Below are 22,227 nucleotides of genomic sequence, written 5' to 3'. Positions count from 1 at the left end.
GGGGTTTGTTGTGCCTGGCACCACTTGTTTAACATATGCTTATGAGCATATACTTTAGAGGGGAAACAAAGTGAGTGTTTGTGCCAAAAAAGGAATGATAATTCCAGCATGTTATGAAAATATAAACCTGATTATACCACTAAAACCAGATGAATAGACTTAGCTAGATTCTGTGTGTTCAAAGTTCTATTATATTCCAGTTTCCATTGTGGGTTAACTATTGACCTTCAATCTGTCTTCATGCTTTGTCACATAAATGAATAATTCACACTACATGATTCTGGTATGATAATCAGTTTCTTGTCCACATGCCACAGTATCTCCCTCTACAAGTCACAGTAAAGAAAAATGTCTCACAGGAAGAGGCTCTACATAGAGGATGAGGAAGTGAAGGGACATGGAGAGGCAGATGGCTCCCAGCAGCCACACGTTCTCCCAGGGCGGCATTCGCAGCAGGGACTGGTTCTCTGATACACTGAGGAACAACAACAGACAGACATGTTTGTTTGAAAAGTCACTCACTGACTTAGACACCAGTTTTTGAAACACTGAATTCTATCACCTGCATCCGTTCCACATTGAACAAAAAGTTGTGTTTGAAAGTTCTACTAAAATTTTAAACTTGATGGTTTATTACACCAATGTAAAAGCACAAACTAGCAATGAATGCAGTTTTGAAATTCAGATTTTTTTTTTAGATGTCTGATCATAGGTTTTAGATTTTCTGTCCAAGAACTATGAATAACAGACAACCATCAATATTTAGATGTGGACAACACAATATAAACAACAGACAGCATTCCTTCTAAACAACCTTTAGCTGTATGTTTATGACAAACACTGACCATTAAAACATCTACATTTTCTCCACACTATACCATGTTAGAGAACTTTTTCCTACTCTCACACAAATCTTAAAACAAAGTGCTTCAGATTACTGGACAGATTTATTTATACAAATAGAATCCAATTGAAAATAATTTGTAATATATCACACTTTATCGAACATGTTACTGCTACGTCAACTCATGGCTAAACTTAGCAGCAAGCATGACAGCAACAGACGTGCAATATTCATTTCACTTGGCAAGTCATCTCTAATAATTTGGTTCTTGTTTTCCTTCACTAACTGTGAAGAACTTCAATGTATGCAGTTTTAAACTTAAGTGTCTGTCATTGTGTCACACAACATGAAACAATAAGTTGCTCATGCAGATTAAAAAGAACAGAAACTGAGACTAGAGGTAGGCTGATACATCGGAGGGCTGATATATATACTTTTTTTTTTTTTTTTACATCAGCCATCCGCCTGAATTTTTTTTGAAAGCTAATATTTGATCAGTAATAAAAATGTTATCAGATATTTGATCAGGCACCTGTGTAGGCAGCACTTGAATATATATTTATTTACATTACATTTACATTTATTTATAATATAAATAGATGTTAAGAGTACTATGTGTACATGTATTAATAATTTCATTTATATTGTTGCACAAAAGTTATGGTTATCTGTGGGTTTCAACTGTATTTTACAGTCAATGTGCTTTTAAAAAAAACCAAAAAAAACAAAAAACAATCAGCCCTAAATATCGGCCTCAAAAATCAGCTATAGATATTGGCTATCTGCTGACCAAATCTTTAAAAATTGGCATCGGCCTTAGAAAAACCCATATTGGTCAACCTGTAGTTGAGACTGATGTACCAGTTGCCAGTCAATCATGCATCTTTGGTGCACAAGTCAATGGAATATTAAGACATTTTAAATAGTGTAAGTAAGGAAGAGCAGCTGCAAAGAGTCCTTGCTGAAACCAACCTGTTTAGGGCATTGCACATCTCAATAGTGACCAGCACAGAGAGCGCCATGGTCATGGGATATGGGGACTCAAAGATCTTACAGTCCAAATCCTGGTAGTCTGGATTCTCTGGACCACACTGCAGGAAGTGGCTCTAAAAAAAACATTTACCGAAAAAACAAAACACAGTTAATAAAGTATTTTTTACAGCGCCTGGGTATTTACACTGACAGAGCAACATTTACGTGTAGAAAAATATGTATTACAAGCCTAAAGTTTAATAAATAAGTTCATACCAGCTGATAAAAGGTGATTCTGGGACCATCCTCTGCAGCAACAAACCACCATGCTGCAGCGCCAACAGTGGCAGCGCCCACATAGCCTGGTTAAATAAAGCAAAACACAGTCACACAGACTCCTGATGAGTGTTTTCTTACATAACACTGCTGCACAAATACTATTGAGTATAAATATGATACTAATAGACTAAGTCTGGGGTGAACATGAAATTAAGAATGAAAATAGTACATAAATAGTGGAATAGCACAATTATTTCACCACTTACATCCAATTGCTAGGTATCTGAAGAACAGCCATCCTGAGATGAGGGGCTCACGTGCATTACGTGGAGGTTTATTCATGATGTCCAAGTCTGGTGGGTTGAAACCCAAAGCAGTGGCAGGCAAACCATCAGTGACCAGGTTGACCCAAAGCAGCTGAACTGGGATCAGAGCTTCAGGGAAGCCAAGAGCTGCAGTCAGGAAGATACTACACACAAAAGAAGTCAAATTACAACAACACAAAGACTTAGTATGCTGTAAGTTGTGTTTATATAAGGAGCGGTGGAGTTGCCATAAACTGGTCCTTACCAAACCACTTCGCCCACATTTGAAGAGATGAGGTATCTGATAAACTGCTTCATATTGTTATAAATGGCTCTACCCTCCTCCACTGCTGCTACAATCGTAGAAAAGTTGTCATCAGCCAGCACCATTTCAGAAGCAGTTTTGGCCACAGCAGTGCCTGAGCCCATAGCAATGCCAATCTCAGCCTTTTTTAGAGCAGGAGCATCATTAACTCCATCTCCAGTCTGCGCAGAGGGTCAAAAGCATGGCAGAACATGTTACATTTACACCTATATTGTTATATCCGGCAAGATTTTCACTTTCTACCAAGTTAACATTATGAACCATTATTAATACAGCTGTCACACTGTACAACACAACAGCATAACCCTGTCCTGTTTATAATTTCTAATTTAATGTTAACTGAAAAAAAACAAAACAATTATTATTAGGAAAGAACTGCTCATGACTGAGCAAGCACTTTACACAGATACTAACAGGTTATAATAATTCTCATCTCCACAAATCTACAGTGATAATGGACTGTTGTTTACTTACCATAGCCGTAATCTCATCATAGGATTGCAGATACTCAACAATCTTTGATTTATGTGATGGCTCAACACGGGCAAAGCAGCGGGCCTTCACCACAGCTTCTCTTTGTGCAGCCGGTGACAGATCATCAAACTCTCGCCCGGTGAAAGCCATGCTAGAAACATCATCGTCCTCTCCAAAAATACCAATACGCCTGCAGATGGCCACTGCCGTTCCTAAAATAAACAAGAGAAGACATTGTTAATTGTTCAAGGTTTCTTAAATATAGGTATGTTTGCTGAGCCATGTGTGTAGTGGTAGATTTTGATTTAATTTTTTAAGAGTCTCATGCCAGGGTAACTTTAAACTGTGCTGTTTGTATCCAAGTCGAAGTGACCGCCTCCACATACCCTTGTTGTCTCCTGTGATCATAATCACTCGAATTCCTGCGAGACGACAGAGCCTAATGGATGCTGCCACCTCAACCCTGGGAGGATCCAGCATGCCCACACATCCAACAAATGTCAGATCAGTCTGGATGTACCAAAAAAAAGGGGGAAAAAAAATCAGATTATTTGTTTTGATATCAACAGCTTTGTGTGGAAACTATCAATCTGCTCCAGGTCTCACCTCATACTCAATGAAGCGGCTGGAATCCTCTAACACCAGGCTGTCCTTGCTCATGGGGTTGTCTCGAGTAGCTAGGGCCAAACAACGCAGGGTGTCCCTTCCAGTTCCATATTCCCTAATTACAGACATTAGCTTTTCCTTGATCCCAGGGGTCAAAGGTACTTTGTTGCTGCCTACACGGATGTGAGTGCATCTGTCAATTACTCCCTCAGGGGCACCCTATAAAGAGACAGTTAAGAGAAACAAATGTAGAGCCAGTTAGATGTAAGGTTCCTTCACATTTACAATTTCATATTTTCCCTTTTTTTTTTTTGGTAACAAACCATCAAAAGTCTGGGTTCAGAGAATGCTTTGATAAGACCCCAATTCTTTTGCTTATATATTTGCTCAAACTGTCAGACTCTACCACACTGCCGATGTGAAACAATGTTATACTGTTTACATTAATGTGTACATTCAACTTACTGTTGTATTCCATAATAACTAGCTCACCACAACTCACACCATCTCACCCGCTGGTAAACAATTTGGCAGCAACAAGCTGCCTGCTCCAAACAGCATGAAAAATACTGTAAGTATATGCACATCTCTATAGTTTAGACAGCACAAAATGGGAAGTAGCCTGGAAAGACCAACTCACTAAGCTTCTGTGCTGTATAGGAAACCATCAGAGAAACACGAAAAAAGCAAGAAAAGAAGGAGAAGACATAAGAATGAGGTAAACTGAGTAAAAATATATGAACTGCCTTACCTTTACAAACATTTTCCCAACTGAAGAACGGGCTTTATTAGGGGTGCAGTACACAGACATGGACTTTCTGTCTCTGGAAAATTCTAAGGTGAACTCCTTCTTCATTAGCTGCTTGATCACCTACAGACCAAACAAAGAAAGTTGAAGCTATTTTTTAACTTTAAAAGTGAGTATAGTCCACAACAAATATCAAACATGTCATGTCTGAATGTGACAAATTCATTCTGTAGAACCAATTACTACTTACAGAATTACAGGCATTGGCTCGTTCGATCTTGGACAGGTTTTTAACATCAGTGTCAAATACATTCATCTTCTCCACCAGGCACGTGAGAGCAGTCTCTGTGGCTTCACCAACTTTCTCATACACACCTTTGGTCTGCAAAAAAACAAATACATAAAAAATTTGATCACTTCAGCGGTTATCGTACCACAACACACAAAAGGAGTAAAATTATTTGTGTTAACTGAGTCAGGCTGACTCATTTTCCAGCAACAACTTTGTAACACCAACCTCATTGTAGTCTAGTGAGGAATCATTGCAGAGAGCGCAGATAGAGGCCAGCTCCACCAAGGCATCATACTGAGAACATCTGACAGTTTTGCCATCATGGAAGCTAACCAAAAACAAAGAAAAAGCAACTGTGCAATTAAAAATGGTTCCATGAAAAAACAAATGGGGAAAGTTTGTGGCTGAACACATTAAAACTCATGTGATACAAATCAAAAGGCTGAACATTAACAAAATGTATTCTTAGCCCTGAAAAAGATTCTCATGTAGTTATTATGTCTGTATCACACTAAACTCAAGACGGTGACCTTACAGCATGCAGATATAACAGACTACTTACACTTCTCCTTCTGGAGCATATGTGGAGCCAGTAACAGTGAATTCCTTTAAGGAACAGTGGTCACCTTCTGCCCGGTCAATAATAAACATCTAGAAAAACAGAAACAAAGGGACATAGCATTAATACGTGCACTCTGGCAGCTACATGGTAAACTACAATAAACAGCTTCAAAAATTTATGTGTAACAATTTCGCAAGCTGCACTCCTGTAGATGGGAAGGAAAACTGTGTCCACCAGGTGGCAGCACACCATTAAGTATGACAGACCCTAATAATGTGAGCCCATTTGTACATAAAACAGGATTCAATAATGAAATGCTGAGCTGAAGCAGACTCTGAGCGCTCGGGTGGGGAGGACCCATAAATGTCATCTTACAGCAAAGCTGACAGAAATTCCTGGGTGCACACACAGTGTGAATAAACTCTGGAAAAAAGTGAATCACTCTAAGGCTCAAGTAGTGTTGCAAGGCTATGGTGTTGAGTGTTAGTTTTTTCAGTTTTGTTTAATGGAGAGCACAAAAGGGTTACTTATAAACCACATTTACAAACTATATTTATTTTGCATAAATGTTTTTCTGAGCTTTAAAATCTGAGCTCTGGAAGACAAAGTAAGACCTGCACATGGTAACATGAGGGTGAGCAGTGGTGGTGGAAATAAAATTATCTGAATAAAATGATTATCTTGCATTTTAATGGCAGCCCCTTCAGGCAGCAACCAGACTACATAAAGCAGTGATGTCAGAAACAGTCCTTGACTAAACATGAGCAAATTGGGAAATGAAGAGGAAAATTTAGCCATTCCAAGAAACTGATTCTAGTGCTGCCCTATTCAGACAGGGAAGACATGACTTGACAGGGATTCTGTAGATACAACAAGAACACCTCTCTTGGCCAGCAGATACCCAAAAGCCAGCACTGCACCGCCTGTTAGTGCAGTCTGAAAATTGCTTGACATCATTTTGACCTTAAGACAGTATTTCATGATGAAAGAAATAAGACAGACAATCTCGAACACAAGGTCAGTTATGCAACTCTACTGCTGGTTCTGCTGCAAGTGACTAACTACTGCATACTGATTAGTATGCTGCCTCAACACGGATGGGAGAGTGGTATGAGGAGGCAAACAGGACCAGGAAAAAGGGCTGAGAAACAGCACTGAGAAAGAACAAAGGAATGAGCTGGATGTACAATCAAAGCACAGACCCATCTCAATCAAAGGAGCTACAGAGAAATGTTAACAAGGAAATCGTACTCAAAGACCTGGGAAGATAATAAAAACAACAAATAACCATTACATATCAGCAATGCTTGTGATCAATAGCTCACTCCCGTCAGCAAAAGCCTATCGGGGTTGCTTAATTGCTCAAAGTTTACACTCCAAAATTTGTCAGATAATAAGTAGTGTTTTCCATCTTTAAATATTTTTTTTTTTTTATTTTACATTTTCTAGAATTTTCCTCCTCATGTTGAAATGACAGATTTCCCATGAACTCCATGAGTTTTATGTCAACACTTGACACCCATTTAGAAAAGCTAACAATGTTACATTCTGTAAATTGGTTCCAAAAATTGATGCAAGCCATCGAAATGCATCATCCCCCTGTTCTGAACCTAACTCCTCCCTGTGCAGGATTTGCAAAGTCCTAAAAAGTCAACCAAAGGCTTAGATGGGGTTGAAGTGGGGGTGAATGTCCAGGTGTGGACGTGTGTGACAGGAGTAATGCAGGGAATCAACATGATAGAGAATCCCAAGACATCCATGCAGAAGCATATGAGGCTCTAAATGGGTTAGTTTGGGTTTTTGTGATGATTTTCCTGGGAAAGACTCACCTAATGAACCCAACAATACCACTTGAAATGTGTTATATTTAAAACAGTTTTGTCTCTTATTCCTGCATTCATACATTTCTTTCCCATGGGGAACTGAAGTGCTACAAAAAAGTCATTCTACAGCCTGTATTGTTGGATAACTTTGCATCCAAAATTATGTATTTAAACACTGAAGTGAAAACAATGCAATAGCCTTATTAAAACAAGAAAAAAAAACACCGGTTCTGAATAGAGCCATTTAAGATTAAGTCATAATTTAACTGCTTAAAAAAACATGTTTTAAAGTTTGGTATCACATACCCAGAATAGTTTTGAAATGTCAACAAAACCATTTATTCATGGAAATTAACTTTAAGCAACATGACAACCACAAAAATTATGTTCTTGTACTTCTTAATCTTGCTTTCTCTTTCTGCTTTGGCTGTCATTTTATGCAGGTTGTTTTGAAGGACAAACAGATTAATTCTGAATGCCGTAAATTACAGATATTATTTAAAATTTTCTAATGGGATACAGTCAAAGCTGGAAAGCTCACTAAGATTAATCAGTGCAACTACCTTTTGTCTGCTGGTGGTGCGGAGTGTTTAAAAATGTATGAATAAGTCAAAAACATACGCAAGACATTTTTCTTCCTGATGCAAAGGGAAAAAAATACATTTCAATGTTTGGGGTTTTTCTGACTCTGCCCCTCTTCAGTGTTTTCCCTTACCCTGCACACAGACATCTGATTGGTTGTCAACGTGCCAGTCTTATCAGAGCAGATGACAGATGTACAGCCAAGGGTCTCCACAGAGGGTAAACTACGGACAATGGCATTTTTCTTGGCCATGCGGCGTGTTCCCAAAGCCAGGCATGTAGTGATGACAGCAGGAAGACCTAGAGAAAAAGAAACAAAGCCGTATGGAGAGGAAGATGATTAAGACAAAAAGGTTGGGATATAAGGTGTGACAAATTAAGCTACTTTTTAATCTACAGCATTGAGAACTGGAGGTTATAAGAGCAGAAAATATTTAAATTTGTGTAGCCGACAGCTTACCCTCAGGAATAGCAGCAACTGCCAGAGCCACTGCAATTTTGAAGTAGTAGACAGCACCCCGGATCCAGGAGCCTCCATGAACCGGATCATTGAAATGTCCAATATTGATGATCCAAACAGCAATGCAGATCAGTGAAATTACCTTGAAGCAGCAAACACAAAGTCAAGTTTTTTTGAGAATATAAATCCTTTTGAAATGAACAAGCTATCATTAGAAATAAAATTCTGACCTTGGATAGCTGTTGTCCAAATTCATCCAGCTTCTGCTGTAATGGTGTGCGCTCTTGCTCCGTTGACGCCATCTCATCGCGGATTTTGCCGATCTCTGTATTGCCAGCTGTGGCAACTACAATTCCAACGGCCTTACCAGCAGCAATGTTAGTGCCCTGTGGTGAAGTAACAAAAGATATCGTGGAAAACAAAACATTTGATTAAACTTCAAGGGATAGGGGAAAATCTAAGTTAGACAGTGTTGAATATATGCAACACTATTTAATACACTCAGATGGGAAAGTATTTTTTCTCCTAATAATGAAAATATATTTCCACCTTCTTGGGAAGAAAATATTTTTGGACATGCATGCATTTCTACTACATTTTTCTGGGTAGGTCTTCTCAGTTCAACTGGACTGGTTCAGCTCTTTTTGAAAACATTTCATCTCTCATCCAGAGATGAAACATCTTCAAAAAGTGCTAAACCAGTCCAGTTGAACTGAGAAGAACTACCAAGAAAAATGATAACCTGGGCAAATGAGAGCCTACACAGGCATTTCTACTACATCAAAGTCTTTTCATTTCAAGATTCTACTCTTTTGCAGTTATGAATATAAATATATGAATAGGTAACTAAACTGCTCTAAGGATCTGTCAATTTTTAAACTGAAACTAAATTTAAAGAAGGATGCCGGGGGAGAAAGAATAACGACAAAGGGGCCGATACGCCAACCAATTACTGTCTTTACTGATGTGGTCAGACAAAGGATGGAGAGTTGTGCAGATTTTAAAATGTTTAAATAAATCAACACATAGTATCAAATGCTGGTCTGGTAAGTCACTCACAGAAAAGAGCATGTTCTTCTTGTCCTGGTTGACAGCGCGTGGGTCTGGCACCGGGTCAGTGTGTTTGATCACTGACACAGATTCTCCTGTAGGAAGACAAAACAATAAGATATGAGAGAGAAAAGCAGTGATAAGAGTTTCTGCACAAGAGTGAAAAGTGGTAGCTGTAATGGTTGGATGACACTATGGGCAGATGTGTGGAAAAGGCTTTGCAGCTGACGGGGCAGGTCTGACAATTACCAAATACTGTGCTGCCACTGCTTTTCAAACCCTGTATCTGATGGTGTGCTTGCAGTGTGTGCATACGAGTGTGTAATCAACTGTGCAAGGTCTGCACTGTTCTGATAGAGCAAGGCAGAGAGCATCTGACAGACAGTATGGCCATGAATGGGGAAGAGGAGAGGGGAGAAATAGCTCAAACACTAAAATATCCCCTGGAATTTGCTACCAATTAAGGCAGTAGAGCAAGACAAGAGATTTAAAGCCTTGATTCACATAAACCTCTTCTCTTGTATTATCCATCTTTCCATATTTTCTCCACCTAATCTATTCTGTCTAAAGATTCATTTATTTACCTTTGCTTTCATCCAGACCACACTCACTCAGTTTTGTTTTGGTAGCCATGCCTGTGAGGCATTTAAGAGAATGTGCCTCAAAAGGGGTGGAAATTACTTACTCCAAAGATCTGTTACAGAAGGGGGCTGAGAAATTATCTATAAGGAATACATTCCTTTGCCCGATATATGTAATGTAGAAAATTCACAATTCGATATAGAAGGAGACAACAAGGCTCACACAAGAAGATGCATTTAATAGTAAATGGTTTTACCGGTCAGAATTGACTGATCTACCCGCAGCGTGGTTGACTTGATAGAAGACAGCCTGATGTCTGCAGGCACTTTATCACCAACTGTGGACAGAGAAAACAAAGCAGAGGTGACACTTAAGTACCCCATCACAGTTTAAGAGTGTCTATAAACATAATCGACAATAGGACGAAGGATACTGTCCATAACTACATTAAATTCCTTTAGAGAAAGCACTAACACAGTTGATATATGATGGAGTAAAAAAACGTGGATTCTCAGGTTCAGGGTGATTATATATGCAATAAAATAAAAAAAAAAGGCCTATATTTAAGAACACAGGATTAAAATTGAAAAGTAAAAACAGACCAATTCAAGATACACATCTTGAAACAAACAAAACAATCATCACAAAAAACATTTAAGTTGTGAAAATAAAAACCACTGCTGTGACTCAAGTGATATGGTGGAAAGAAGCTGAAGTTGTGCAAAAATGATAAATGTTCCATCCAGCTCAAGGAAGGATGTAAACAGATTGCTGCTCATTCTTTCCACTAACTTTAGCAATCCCTAGTAAAACAAATGTAATGTAATGTAAATATACACCAAGTTCTAAAGAAGTACTTCCTCTGCAAAAAGCTGATAAGCACCATTAAAATCACTGACATTTAATAGCTTAGCTTAAAAGGGTATTAGTTTGACTACGGATGGTTTCACAAGCAGTTTGGTCTCCTTTGGATAGTGCTGCTGCTGAACCTTTTAGCTATGTAGTTTGAAGAGAGAAAAATATATACTTAGATGTTAGACTTTGTTAAGGTTTCACATGCAAATTTGCTAATCTCCAGAGCAGCCAAAACTGACTGGTGATGTTTTAATTTACTTCTACAGAGGTAATCACAATGAAAAATGATGTCATTTACCACAGTGAAACATTATTTTTAGCTTACATTGAGACATCACAGGGCTTGAAAGACTGCAGGTAGAAGCAATATAAAGGGTTGACTGAGAGGCTCTTAAAGATCTCTCTGTGGACTGCAAGAAGTGGTGACAGACATGTAAACTAACCCTTGGGCCTTCGCAGTGCCCCTCTAACTAAAGAGGAAGAGATGGGGGAAGGAGCAGAGGAGAGAATGGGAAGAGGGCTTAGATGAGTCCGACAAAACACACGTCCAAAAATGGGAAAACTATTTTGATCAGTTGCAAACATGTGCTCCTGGACTGGAAGAGGAGGAATGATGAAAACTTATGTTTTAAGCAAAGGAGAACCCACTCTACATCATGTGAACCAAAATAGAAGCAGTATGACGTGTTTATGCGTACACACTCTTCATTCATTCCCACCAGTGTCATGACCTTGAAACAGCTTATAGCTATTAATGAACTGATACAAGGCCTTTTAACTGATAAAGAGACCAATAGAACAAATGCATCACTGCATAATTGGATATTTAACTCAAAGAATACAAATAACCTAAAAAATTGTGTTATTACTCTAAACGGTAAGTAGAAATCTTGTTAAGTAGCAATGCTCTTGGACTGTACCATTTGCACTACCAAATTTGGTCCTCTACTTGACCAGACGCTGTCAAAACTACTTCATCATCACCTACCTACCTTCAAAATAGACTCTCCCTAAGAGACATGAGACAGTGAAGAAGAAGAGCAAAGATGGGGAGGGACATGAGGAAGACCAAGGACTGAGGCCACTGCATAAACTTGGAAAGCACTGTGGGAATTGGCTATAAATGTCTGTAAATTTAAAAAAAAAAATTGCAGAAAATTTGAAACTCAAAGTAATGGTGAAATATACTTCTAGGATTAAATGGTAAGAGAGTAGGGGCACAAAAAGCACAAAACCCACTGGAAGCATTGTAGTAGCAAAAAGGTTTAAGGATTTTAAATTTCTTGACTTTTTTTTTCATGGTGTTATCTTTTGTCCATCTACTGTCTTATGTCTTTCCTTTTATCAGACACATGTTCTTCAGCTCACATTTCTCTGGGAAAGAAACAACACCCTCTGGGATAAGAGGGTGAGGACCTTTCCTTCTCTTGTGTGAACAAAGTATATTATCTACGTTATCTGTTCCCTTGAGTAAGGCACAAATGTCAGACTGCACATACTTGAGGCAATAACAACAGCAGCTTTTGAAGAAACAAGTCCTTTTCACATCCTATCCCAAGATTCCCAACCTTTCACCCCTTCTCCTACCATGAGTTAGCACCCAACCAACTCCCAACATCCTCAACCTTGTAAACTACAGAGGGCAATAAAAATAACATCTCAATATAGAGTACCAATCTACAAATATTAAATTTGTACTTGTGCAATTACAACACTCATTAATTCATCATGGGGGGTCCAGTGAAACTTTAGATTTCACAGGGGATTGTATATTTTCTCTATAAATGACAGAGGCTCTCTGACAAGCTAGGATGCAAGCTTATAGCTTTCTGGGAGATTTCATGAAATCCTCTGACACTCTGGGGACTCATTTCTTGGGAATACACAGATCACAAGACCAAACCTAAACATAAAAAATCTGAACGACACCAAACTCTACATAATGCCCATGCTGCAATAATCAAGCAATGCTGTACACCTTCAGTAAATTGCATTTAAAAAACTGGGAATGGCATAAAGCAAGCAGCAGTGGTAAATGGAATAGACAGGCAGCAGAGGGCAGGCAGAGACGAAAGGCTTGGGTGATGACAATAGACAGACTATCTTACTTTCTCCAAACACAAGAGAGGAAAGAGTGGCCATCTGGAGCACAAATTATTTGTCGAATCAAATCTGTAACCTTTCTAAACATTACATCCTGTCTTACCATGTCCTCCCCCAGGAAGGACAACATTAAGGGTGAAAACTATCCTCAGGCTGTGGTTAAGATAAAACTGCAAACCAGGCAAACCAGCAGTCATCAGTCTCCCATATAAAGCACATTCCAGTTGCACAGAGATAGCAGCAGGGTACAGCAAGGAAAAAAAGTAAGCGGGAAGGACGAATGTTAATTTTGGGATGTTAATCTACACATGACAGTTGTATATTCAATTACCAAACATTACATTAACCACTCATCTGCAGAAGAGAGAGCCATAATATTTAGGAGACAAATTAAAGGATATGTAAGGCACGAGTGAAGATCAAGAAATGTCACAGGTCATAAAATATCTTCAGGGCACATCGAGGCTAAGCCATGTGACTGTTATGATAACTGACTACTGTTATTAACTGATGTGACAATGTGTCTGAACACCAAACATCTAAGTGAAAAGGTTATTTTCAGGGAAATGATGACAGGTGATTGAAGATGTTGAGATGATATGTTTTCCATTTGAAAACATACAGTGTGATGATGGCACGTGTGTCATCTTTGCCTGTGAGACTGGTAGTTAGGTGCACTGTGTCGAGTTGATGCTACAGTTTTTCAGGGGAGGAATAGTGTATGCACGTTGTGTGTATGTGTTGAAGAGTGGGCATAACCTTAGTGTACGTACAAATTAATCATTGTAGAGACCAACGGCCATTGTAAATCACAGACACACAATAACACTGATATTCAATAACAATAGGTCTGACAAAGCATCTTAGCTTCTGATGGCAAAATGATTACAGCTCTATATCTAAAAGTTTTCTAAGGACATAAACCATATGCCTGCTTTGACAAGACACTTAAGGGCCTGGCATTGCGCTCATACATCAACCACCCTCACACTGCAGCTATGCTTTACTGGTAGACCAAATGTTTCCTTGCCTTTAAACTTCCAAGTACATGCACACAAGCTTCAGCTCTAAAAATTAATGATAGCACTTCTTTTACAGTAGGTACTACTGACTTCACTTTGTGATAGAGATCCACATTGTCCTGCCACAACCTAAACCATTTCTTCAACCTAGTGCTAATTATTTGGAGAGGCCAATCTCTCAGGACCAAATTTATGCAAACAGCTTGCTACGGCAGGCAGTAAATCACATGCCTCTTACTGTTTACGTAAAGCATGCACACAGCCTCATTTGATGTAGCTCTTGTCCTACTAAAACAGGAACACTGACAGGTTGATCTATGCAGCTCTTCAGTACATGATAATAACTGCAGTAAGATATTTAAATAAAAATGTATTAACTTCAGAAAGTGATCACAAAGATTTCACAACTGAAACATGAAGCACCACAAAATCTTTCATCATTTCTAGTTGAGTTCTAGTAGTCAACCGATGATCCAGTTAAATGGTTAATGCCAAGATAGTAAAAAAAAAAAAAAAGAAAAAAAAGAAAAAGAAAAAAAAATAGCACAGTCAAAACATAGATGTTGCTGGGTTCCACCGTGTGTACCAACACTGTTTAAGGCATTTTTTGATTTGTCTGTAGAAACTAACCCTTACTGTACAAATTTACATCATATTACTTTAAAATGTGCACAGCAGAGATAGTACAAAATAGAAAAAACATAGACCATGGAGATATGCTCATGATACATTTTAATTAAATTTTAACAATTATCTTTCTCATTTGTTATTATCAAATTTCTGTATTTCAACAGGTTCAACAAATTATGATGACCACCATGCTCTCTAAATAATCTGTATCACCCACTGAAAAACCCATAAGTGGACAACAACTAGTGAGTTTCCATATTTTACCTTTGCACTGGGAACTAGAACTATACAGTGGGAGGGAACATAATTAACAGGGGATGAGAGAACGAATCAGGGACAGTAAGAAAAAAAAAAAAAAAAAAAAAAAAAACAGTATACAGAGAACAGCGACATAGAAGGTAAAAATATAAGTTGTTTGCCGACTGTTGAACTTGACCAAGAAAAGGCATGTAGGAACGGATTTACTCGTGTTATGTAACTGCTTTATGTACTTGTCTGTACCATAATTACAGAATTATCAAGGGAGATGAACAGGATGTGTATCAGCTGCATGCAACCATTTGTATATGAGTGTTTAAAACAGTGTAAGGAGTATATCACAACGTTATTGAAGTCGTGAAACAAGTAAATCCTTTTCCCACCATCTCAGTGTTGGTAAAACTACTTAAAAATATTAATCTTAATTAACTATATTACTACATTACAAAATACAGCTTTGTCAGTTTATCACCAATATAGTATTTTGGTGGAAACTGTACCATTAATCCGAACTGTGCAAAAGTATTCTAACAGCAGTGAAGAAAAATTGCTGAGTATATTCTAAGCCAAATGCGATCGAACTGTTTGACATTGCCCATTCAGAAAACTGACTGAAAACTATTAATCTACAATGAATTTAAAATGTAAATTTCTTCAAAATTGAGTCTTTCTAGCGACACAGGCCCCTTACTGATTCTGATCCGTTCTATAAAAAGCCTAACATTAAATTAAGAGTATTGAAATTCTATCTGAACACAAGAAGATTATTTTTCATCTTACCTGCTACCTCCACAATATCACCAGGCACAATGTCCCTGGCCTTGATTCTCTGGACACTCTTTCTGTCTTGGCGGTACACCTTCCCCATCTCTGGTTCATACTCTTTTAATGCTTCAATGGCATTTTCTGCATTTCGTTCCTGAGGAAAGAATAAAGCCATGGGTTGAAACAAGCATGATACAAAGGCCTAATGGAAAAAAAAGATTTTCTTATACATGGATATTAATACATTTAGAAATTACTCAGTTTATTCCATCTAATCTTAGAGTATGCAAAGCACTAAAAAAATAAACAGCACATGGTAAGTGGTTTAGGACAAACAGCATAGTTGTATTATGCAAACATATAGTGTTCAAAGCTTTACTTTCATTATTAGGTAACACATTACTCAGTCATAGCCTAAGTATCACGAATCTGTAAGTCTTTCTGTGATTTCTCACCTGAATCTCTTGCATTACGGTGAACAAATTTCCATCCACCATAAACGAACCCTGTGTGTTTACATTCCGAACCAGAAAGTAACTTGGGTATCTTTGGAATTTTTTTTGTCGCGACATGCATTGTGGGAAACGGAGGCTCGTGCTGCCACTGCAGGCGGCTCCGCGAACCTCCCTGTAGTGGCAGCGCGAGCCTCCGTTTCCCACAATGCACGTCGCAACAAAAAAAAAATCCAAAGATGCCCGAGTTACTTCCTGGTTTGGAATGTAAACACACAGAGTTTGTTTATGGTGGATGGCACTTTGTTCACCATAATGTAAGAGATTCAGGTGAGTAATCACAGAAAGACTTAATAGATTTGTGATACTTAGGCTATGACTGAGGTTTTACAGATTTGATGAAAAATTCATCACGAAAGTCTCCCGCACCTTTAAGTAAAGGAATTTTCTTACATTATGCATTTCAAGTTATATCTAAGACCTGTTCTCACTTTGATTTCTTCAAATTTTTACTTGCCAATCATTATTCACACACACTTTTCACTTGGTGCTGACTTTTCCTCGTCTAACTGATTGGTTTCAGGCTAGATAGCTTTCTAGTGGCAGCTCCATGCCTGGCAGGCATGCAGCACTCAACTATACATAGTAAGGCAGAATACATAACCCCAGGATATCACGGTCCTTTGTGAAGGATACCAAAAGGCATACAAGCTTTAAAACTGGCAATATAAAAGCAGATATAAGACTTAAAATGGCTGCCAGCAAAGGTGGGGTGGTATGAGCTAAAATGAAGCTAGAAAAAGAAACAAAACATCAACTTCTTTGAAAGTTGAAACTGTTACTTTCAAAAATAAGGACCATCAAAAAAAATAAAAGAATAAAAAAAAATCAGCAAATACAACCTCTTCTGTTTTATCATTAATAGGCTTTGCTTATTTAAATAAAGGCAACCAAGCTGCCACTTCATATCTTCCAATTTACATAAGCAACAGCAGGAACAGATAGATACTCATTCAAGACGGACCCACAGACCCACAAAAACTAGAGTAGGAACAACAAAGAAATATGTCATGCATCAAAAAGATCCACCTGACAGGAAAAAACTGTGGATACTGTGGTTATGTAGTATGTGCAGTATTAAGCTACTTGACAGATAATAAAGACATCATAATACTGTTGGAAAATCCAACTTTGGACATCCCAAGAATACAGTAAATCAAATGCGTCCCAGTCTGTTTCTTGGCATCGTTAATCAGACACCATCACACACAAGACAGGCTACTATACATCACAACTGACTCCAGGGTAACACGCTGTTTTCAGAGCCTGATTTTGACTGGGATATGTTTTGACAGGGGGAAAAAGGTTTTTCTTTGTGTCCAGGGGTGTTGCTGTCTCCCTATAATTAAGGTGTATGTTGACAAATCAATAATGTATCATTAACAGGGTGCTTACTCTTTATCCAAATAAAAATTCCAGACTTCTTCAAAATTTCTATTTTTTTCCCCAAGACCTTAACTTCATATAATTTTATACTTGTGTGGCTACTTTTTTTGGTTGAGATTGTACCTGTTGTGTGTCGTAGAAAAGTTCATTTCAGTAAATGTATGAATGAATGAATGCATAACTCACAGTAAATTATGTTTTACTGACATATGTTTTCAAAACATACAAAAATCACAAAAGTGCATGAATATCACAAACAAGTTTAACTACAATTATTCCAGTACTGACCAGTTAGCGAAATCATATTAAGTTTTTTGTATATGCTTTCATCATGTATTTCATATCTTACAAGATTATATGCCTTTGATCATACTCTAAAATTCGACTAAGAGAAACTTTTTCCGTACGTAAAATTCCAAACTTTTCAATGTCTAGTAAAACAGCATTTCAAAATTCCATACTTTTTAAGACTTTCAAGATCTGCGCAGGCACCCTGATAAAAGAATTGACACTATAAACCTACAGAAAACATATTTCAACATGGGAATAAAAGCATCAAATCACTCCTCTATTTGGCTCATTTACGCCACAAGAAATTCATAGGAGTACATTAATTTCTGGTTTACTAAAAATTCCAGACTTATTGTTGTAATATAAACTTACCTGCCAGACTCCTACAATGGCATTGGCTATAAGAATAAGTAGGATAACAAAAGGCTCCACAAAGGCCGTCACGGTTTCTTCACCCTCTTCAAACCAGGCCAGGACCTACACGCAAAAAAAAGAAAAAGAAGTGAGTATATTGGAAATAATGATTAGGTGTGAGACATTAAACACACCACAAAGTACTATATTAAAATGTAATTTGATAGTGTTAACATAATTCTAATCCAATTTGGCCAGAGTCAGCACTGAACAATTCAGCAATCTGGGGCTTGGTGGCACACTGTTCTTATTCATGAGGCAAATGTTTAAAGGCTAAATATTGGTATTGTGGCAGAGAATTTCCAAGGAAGTTCCTGAATGTGAGAGCAGGCATTTAGTAAATCACCACAATGTGTAATAGATAAAAATCAGTTTAATGTGTCCAACCACTTTGCGTCATTCAATAGATTGGAACAACAGGAGGTGGAAATGTCAAGTTTTTTTTAGCCAATTGTTTTATTTTGTTGCCGAAGGAAAGTCTGTACTAATTGCATTTTATCTTCAGGGTTACCCTACCCATCACCTGTGCACCACTGTGTAATGCATAGCCGAAAAACATTAGCTACAATAAGCACATTTTTGGATCCTGTTGTAACTTTGTACATAACAGTTACTTAGGTGTTTCACTTTTACATATCTGGCCTAACAATATTAAGAACCTAAACTCATTTAATAATCCATAACACAATCAAGTCACCCTCTGTGAGTACTACAGAAACTGGGCCAAGTGTGTTGGAAAGTCACGTTGGAGAGTGTAGTAACCACTTTTTCCTCTTTTAGGAATCTGTGCCAGCAATGAAGTGTGTCAGTGCCAATTGGCCTCCAACGTCCTACACCAACCCATTTAGAGAGGCCAATCAAATGCACTATTCAATTCATTCAAAGACATACGTTTTGTGCTGACTGAATAAAGTCTAACAACACAATACATTTACATAGGTGTAAACATTGCTTTTGTGCTTCAGAGATTTGCATACAGTCTGTGATTTATAAGCTTTGTAAACAGAGTTAGATGTCTTCACAATGCCTTGATGACCGATGACATTCTCAACAAGTGGGCTCACAGCCAACAGTGAAGTGGAAACAGGGCTGCAGACAATGAACCTAACATTATGTCACACAAAAACCGAGGCTTGTCGTTCATTCAACAGGGACAACTATACAAGCATTACAAATGAAGACTTTGCAGTGCTGTCATTCCACACATGAATGGAGCCTACCTAACTCTAATGAATGAAGTTTATACATGCTATGAGTGTATTAGCATGTGGCCCATACAAATACTATCATCACAAAAACACACATTTACGTACAATGCTGCATGCCAGATGATCATATTAATCAAAATCATTCAGTCACACTATTTTCTCCACAATATATCTTTTTCAAAATTAGTCAATAGCTTTGTGAATACTCATCTAAACTAACAAAATTTCAATGAGGATGCAGATTCTAGCCACCATTCCTCTCCACTGAAGGCCCTCTCTGAATCCATCACAAAAATGTTTTTCTAAACTTTCTAAGTGTTGTAAAAGTAAATAAATGAAAACCCACTGAAGTCATCATCACTTACTGAAATGCTACACTGAATACATTTCTCTTTCTTGTGTGAGAAAATAAAGTACATTGTTGTATTTGATGTCTTGGTACAATTCTCCAGCAACTCTTGCAGTACAAACCCTGTCTTTACTCAACTTTATTTTAAAGTTGGTGTTTAACAGACAATCTCCCAAATGTCACAACATGCAGAGTGTAAGTAATAGTATCACAACTCATCTAGAAAAAAAACAGTAAAAAGGAAGTGATGCACTTGAGTGTACTCAAGTGCAACACAGTGGGGATCAGATATGACTTACTCATACTCTTGTTCCAAGTAAACTCATTCATATCTATTGAATGTACGATGAGTAATCTCTCATTACATTTAACAGGGCAAAAAAATACTATACTACAGAATACTACAAAATATGTGCAATACTTACAAAAGATATGCAAGCAGCAAGTAAAAGGATCCTCACAAGCAAATCTTCAAACTGTTCAATGACCAGCTCCCAGAGGGATTTACCTAGGTGAAGAAAAAAATCATTCAAAAAAAAAGGATGACAATAATTTCCTTTCACTTATAAGAAAATAAATAATTAATTGAAACTGTAACCAACTCACCCTCCTCAGCTGGCAACTCTGAAGATCATCCCATTCAGACCGGAGACAAAAGAGAGACGGATAATAAACAGTTGGATAAACAAAAATAACAAATTGCCTTTGCAGTAATCAATTGAAATCAGTAAAGACACATATCGCAAATGACGTGTGGCTTACTGACTCAGATAATTTCTAGCATTTCACCATATGTATCGTTATGTCAACAACCTTCCTTTTTGTTCTGAATGTCGATTGCTGTAAACCGGTAGCCATTGGCCATACATGACTCAGAGAGTATTTGCTTATGTTTGAGCAGAATAATGTGAACATACTCCTTACCATTGGGTCCGTATCGTTCCCTTTGTTTCCTCACTTGTTCTAAACTCAACCCCGTGCTTTCATTGACGTTAAAAAAGCTGTAAACTTCATCAACCGTCTTTGTGTGAGCGTTGTCCATGGTGAACGGCCACTTGAGGACACCGCTTGTTTCGCCTTTCTGGTCCCAAACTCAACCCGTCACGGTTGCCTGTTTGTGTGTTGTCACTCCGGCACTTGAATCAAACACACTTAAATTTACACTCGGGGGGCCTCAGCGTTGACTGTGACAGGGTAACAGGCTATAACACAGGTCAGCGCGGTGTGCAGGTGCCTGGCGAGTGGACAAATTAGCGGCTCTTAAGCTAGCGACTAGCTAACAGGCTAAAGCTAGCTAACTGTTGGTTGGGGTCCTGTAGCTTGAATTCGCCGGCTGTGCTCCACTAGCTTTTCCGTGAGACTCTAAATAAAAAAATCATATCAACATTGCAGCTACGACGGAATGTATTTAACCGTATTCCTCGTCTATTAAACCAGTGGAATCCAGAAGAAAACAGTCCAAATGGATGATTTAGACATGTGGCTTTGAGGCTGCTTCGCCCGCTCTGCCTCTGTGTTGCGGAATCGCCAGCGTCGGTTCTCGATGGCACCAATCGCGTTTGTCCGCTGCAGCTCTCGCGTGCGTCGAATGCGGTGTTCAGTGTCCGCATGTGGAATCCGCTCATTGGTCAGAGACACCGGAAGTCATTCTCTCACGCTCTCTGCGCTCTCCCTCCACGACGACGGTGCGGAATCATGACAGTCTACGTAACTCCACCGTTGAGGGTTACGCCACAGCACGGTTTTCTAGTTCACTACTACTCAAGAAGTTGCTAAAACGAAGACATAGTATTATCTTTATTTCCCTCTTCACCGGTATTTCATTATCTTAGATAACACAGTCGGACAGGGCTTTTTATAATCTACAGAATGTTATTTTAATATAAGCCTAGTTTGCAATAGGCCCGTGTTTCCTTAAATCCATCTTGAAATGATCAAAGGAGTTTACTGAAGTTGTAATAAAGACTCTAATTTGATCATTATTTTTTTTAAAGGGCTACCTTGAAATTTCTGCTTTTTTTTAACTTTTCACAGTTGCAATGAGCTGAAGTACCACAAAGATCAACAAATAATGTGCTGTTTTTTTTATATTCTCCTCTTTTATATTCTAAGCCAGTGGTGGTGGAAGTGCTCTTTTTTTTTAAACTCATAAGATCCAGCTATGGGTTTTCTGCCCACATTTGTGGACAAGAGTTTCACAACTTTATACAAAAAAAAAGAGAGAGAAGAAAACTGTCCACCACAAAGGACATTCCATAATTTTTTTAAAAACTGCATCTGAAAAAACTGTTGCATCATGATGTTTCCAATACTGTCACTTATTTAATAAAAAACTAAAAAGCTTGTACTTTGCTGACATTTCCTGGGTCTTAGGAGGTTAATTATTGAAGAACAAGTAACAAGCAACAGTTTGAAATATTGCATTTCAAACCTTAAGAAAATGTATAATAGTAGTAATGTGCAAACTACAACAAAATGCATTTGTTTACTTTTATTTCATATCTCTATATAATATAATAAAACTATGCAA

General features: G+C 38.0%; 1 protein-coding gene across 2 annotated transcripts in view; it reads right to left on the bottom strand.

The window, feature by feature from the left end:
- The window catches only part of atp2a2b (ATPase sarcoplasmic/endoplasmic reticulum Ca2+ transporting 2b), a 29,115-nt gene extending 7,854 nt beyond the window's left edge, over window positions 1-21,261 (bottom strand). For both annotated transcript variants that reach the window (XM_030149063.1, XM_030149064.1), the window contains exons 1-22: window positions 20,622-21,261; window positions 20,304-20,321; window positions 20,123-20,205; window positions 18,099-18,203; window positions 15,553-15,691; window positions 10,161-10,241; window positions 9,332-9,417; window positions 8,503-8,658; window positions 8,273-8,414; window positions 7,946-8,112; window positions 5,408-5,496; window positions 5,071-5,173; window positions 4,804-4,935; window positions 4,557-4,676; window positions 3,806-4,024; window positions 3,586-3,709; window positions 3,200-3,411; window positions 2,666-2,886; window positions 2,362-2,564; window positions 2,093-2,178; window positions 1,817-1,950; window positions 358-475 (exon numbers count right to left, since the gene is read on the bottom strand). In XM_030149063.1, coding sequence (XP_030004923.1) covers window positions 358-475; window positions 1,817-1,950; window positions 2,093-2,178; window positions 2,362-2,564; window positions 2,666-2,886; window positions 3,200-3,411; window positions 3,586-3,709; window positions 3,806-4,024; window positions 4,557-4,676; window positions 4,804-4,935; window positions 5,071-5,173; window positions 5,408-5,496; window positions 7,946-8,112; window positions 8,273-8,414; window positions 8,503-8,658; window positions 9,332-9,417; window positions 10,161-10,241; window positions 15,553-15,691; window positions 18,099-18,203; window positions 20,123-20,205; window positions 20,304-20,321; window positions 20,622-20,739 — 2,856 coding nt within the window. In that variant the 5' untranslated portion in view covers window positions 20,740-21,261. The remainder of the gene's footprint in view (window positions 1-357; window positions 476-1,816; window positions 1,951-2,092; window positions 2,179-2,361; window positions 2,565-2,665; window positions 2,887-3,199; window positions 3,412-3,585; window positions 3,710-3,805; window positions 4,025-4,556; window positions 4,677-4,803; window positions 4,936-5,070; window positions 5,174-5,407; window positions 5,497-7,945; window positions 8,113-8,272; window positions 8,415-8,502; window positions 8,659-9,331; window positions 9,418-10,160; window positions 10,242-15,552; window positions 15,692-18,098; window positions 18,204-20,122; window positions 20,206-20,303; window positions 20,322-20,621) is intronic.
- Between the last annotated feature and the right edge of the window lie 966 nt (window positions 21,262-22,227).

This window comes from Sphaeramia orbicularis, chromosome 12 (assembly GCF_902148855.1).
Source record: "Sphaeramia orbicularis chromosome 12, fSphaOr1.1, whole genome shotgun sequence".
In the NCBI taxonomy this organism is placed as follows: domain Eukaryota; kingdom Metazoa; phylum Chordata; class Actinopteri; order Kurtiformes; family Apogonidae; genus Sphaeramia; species Sphaeramia orbicularis.
The sequence above is the reverse complement of the archived record's forward strand: the minus strand, read 5'-3'. Positions and strand labels throughout refer to the sequence as shown.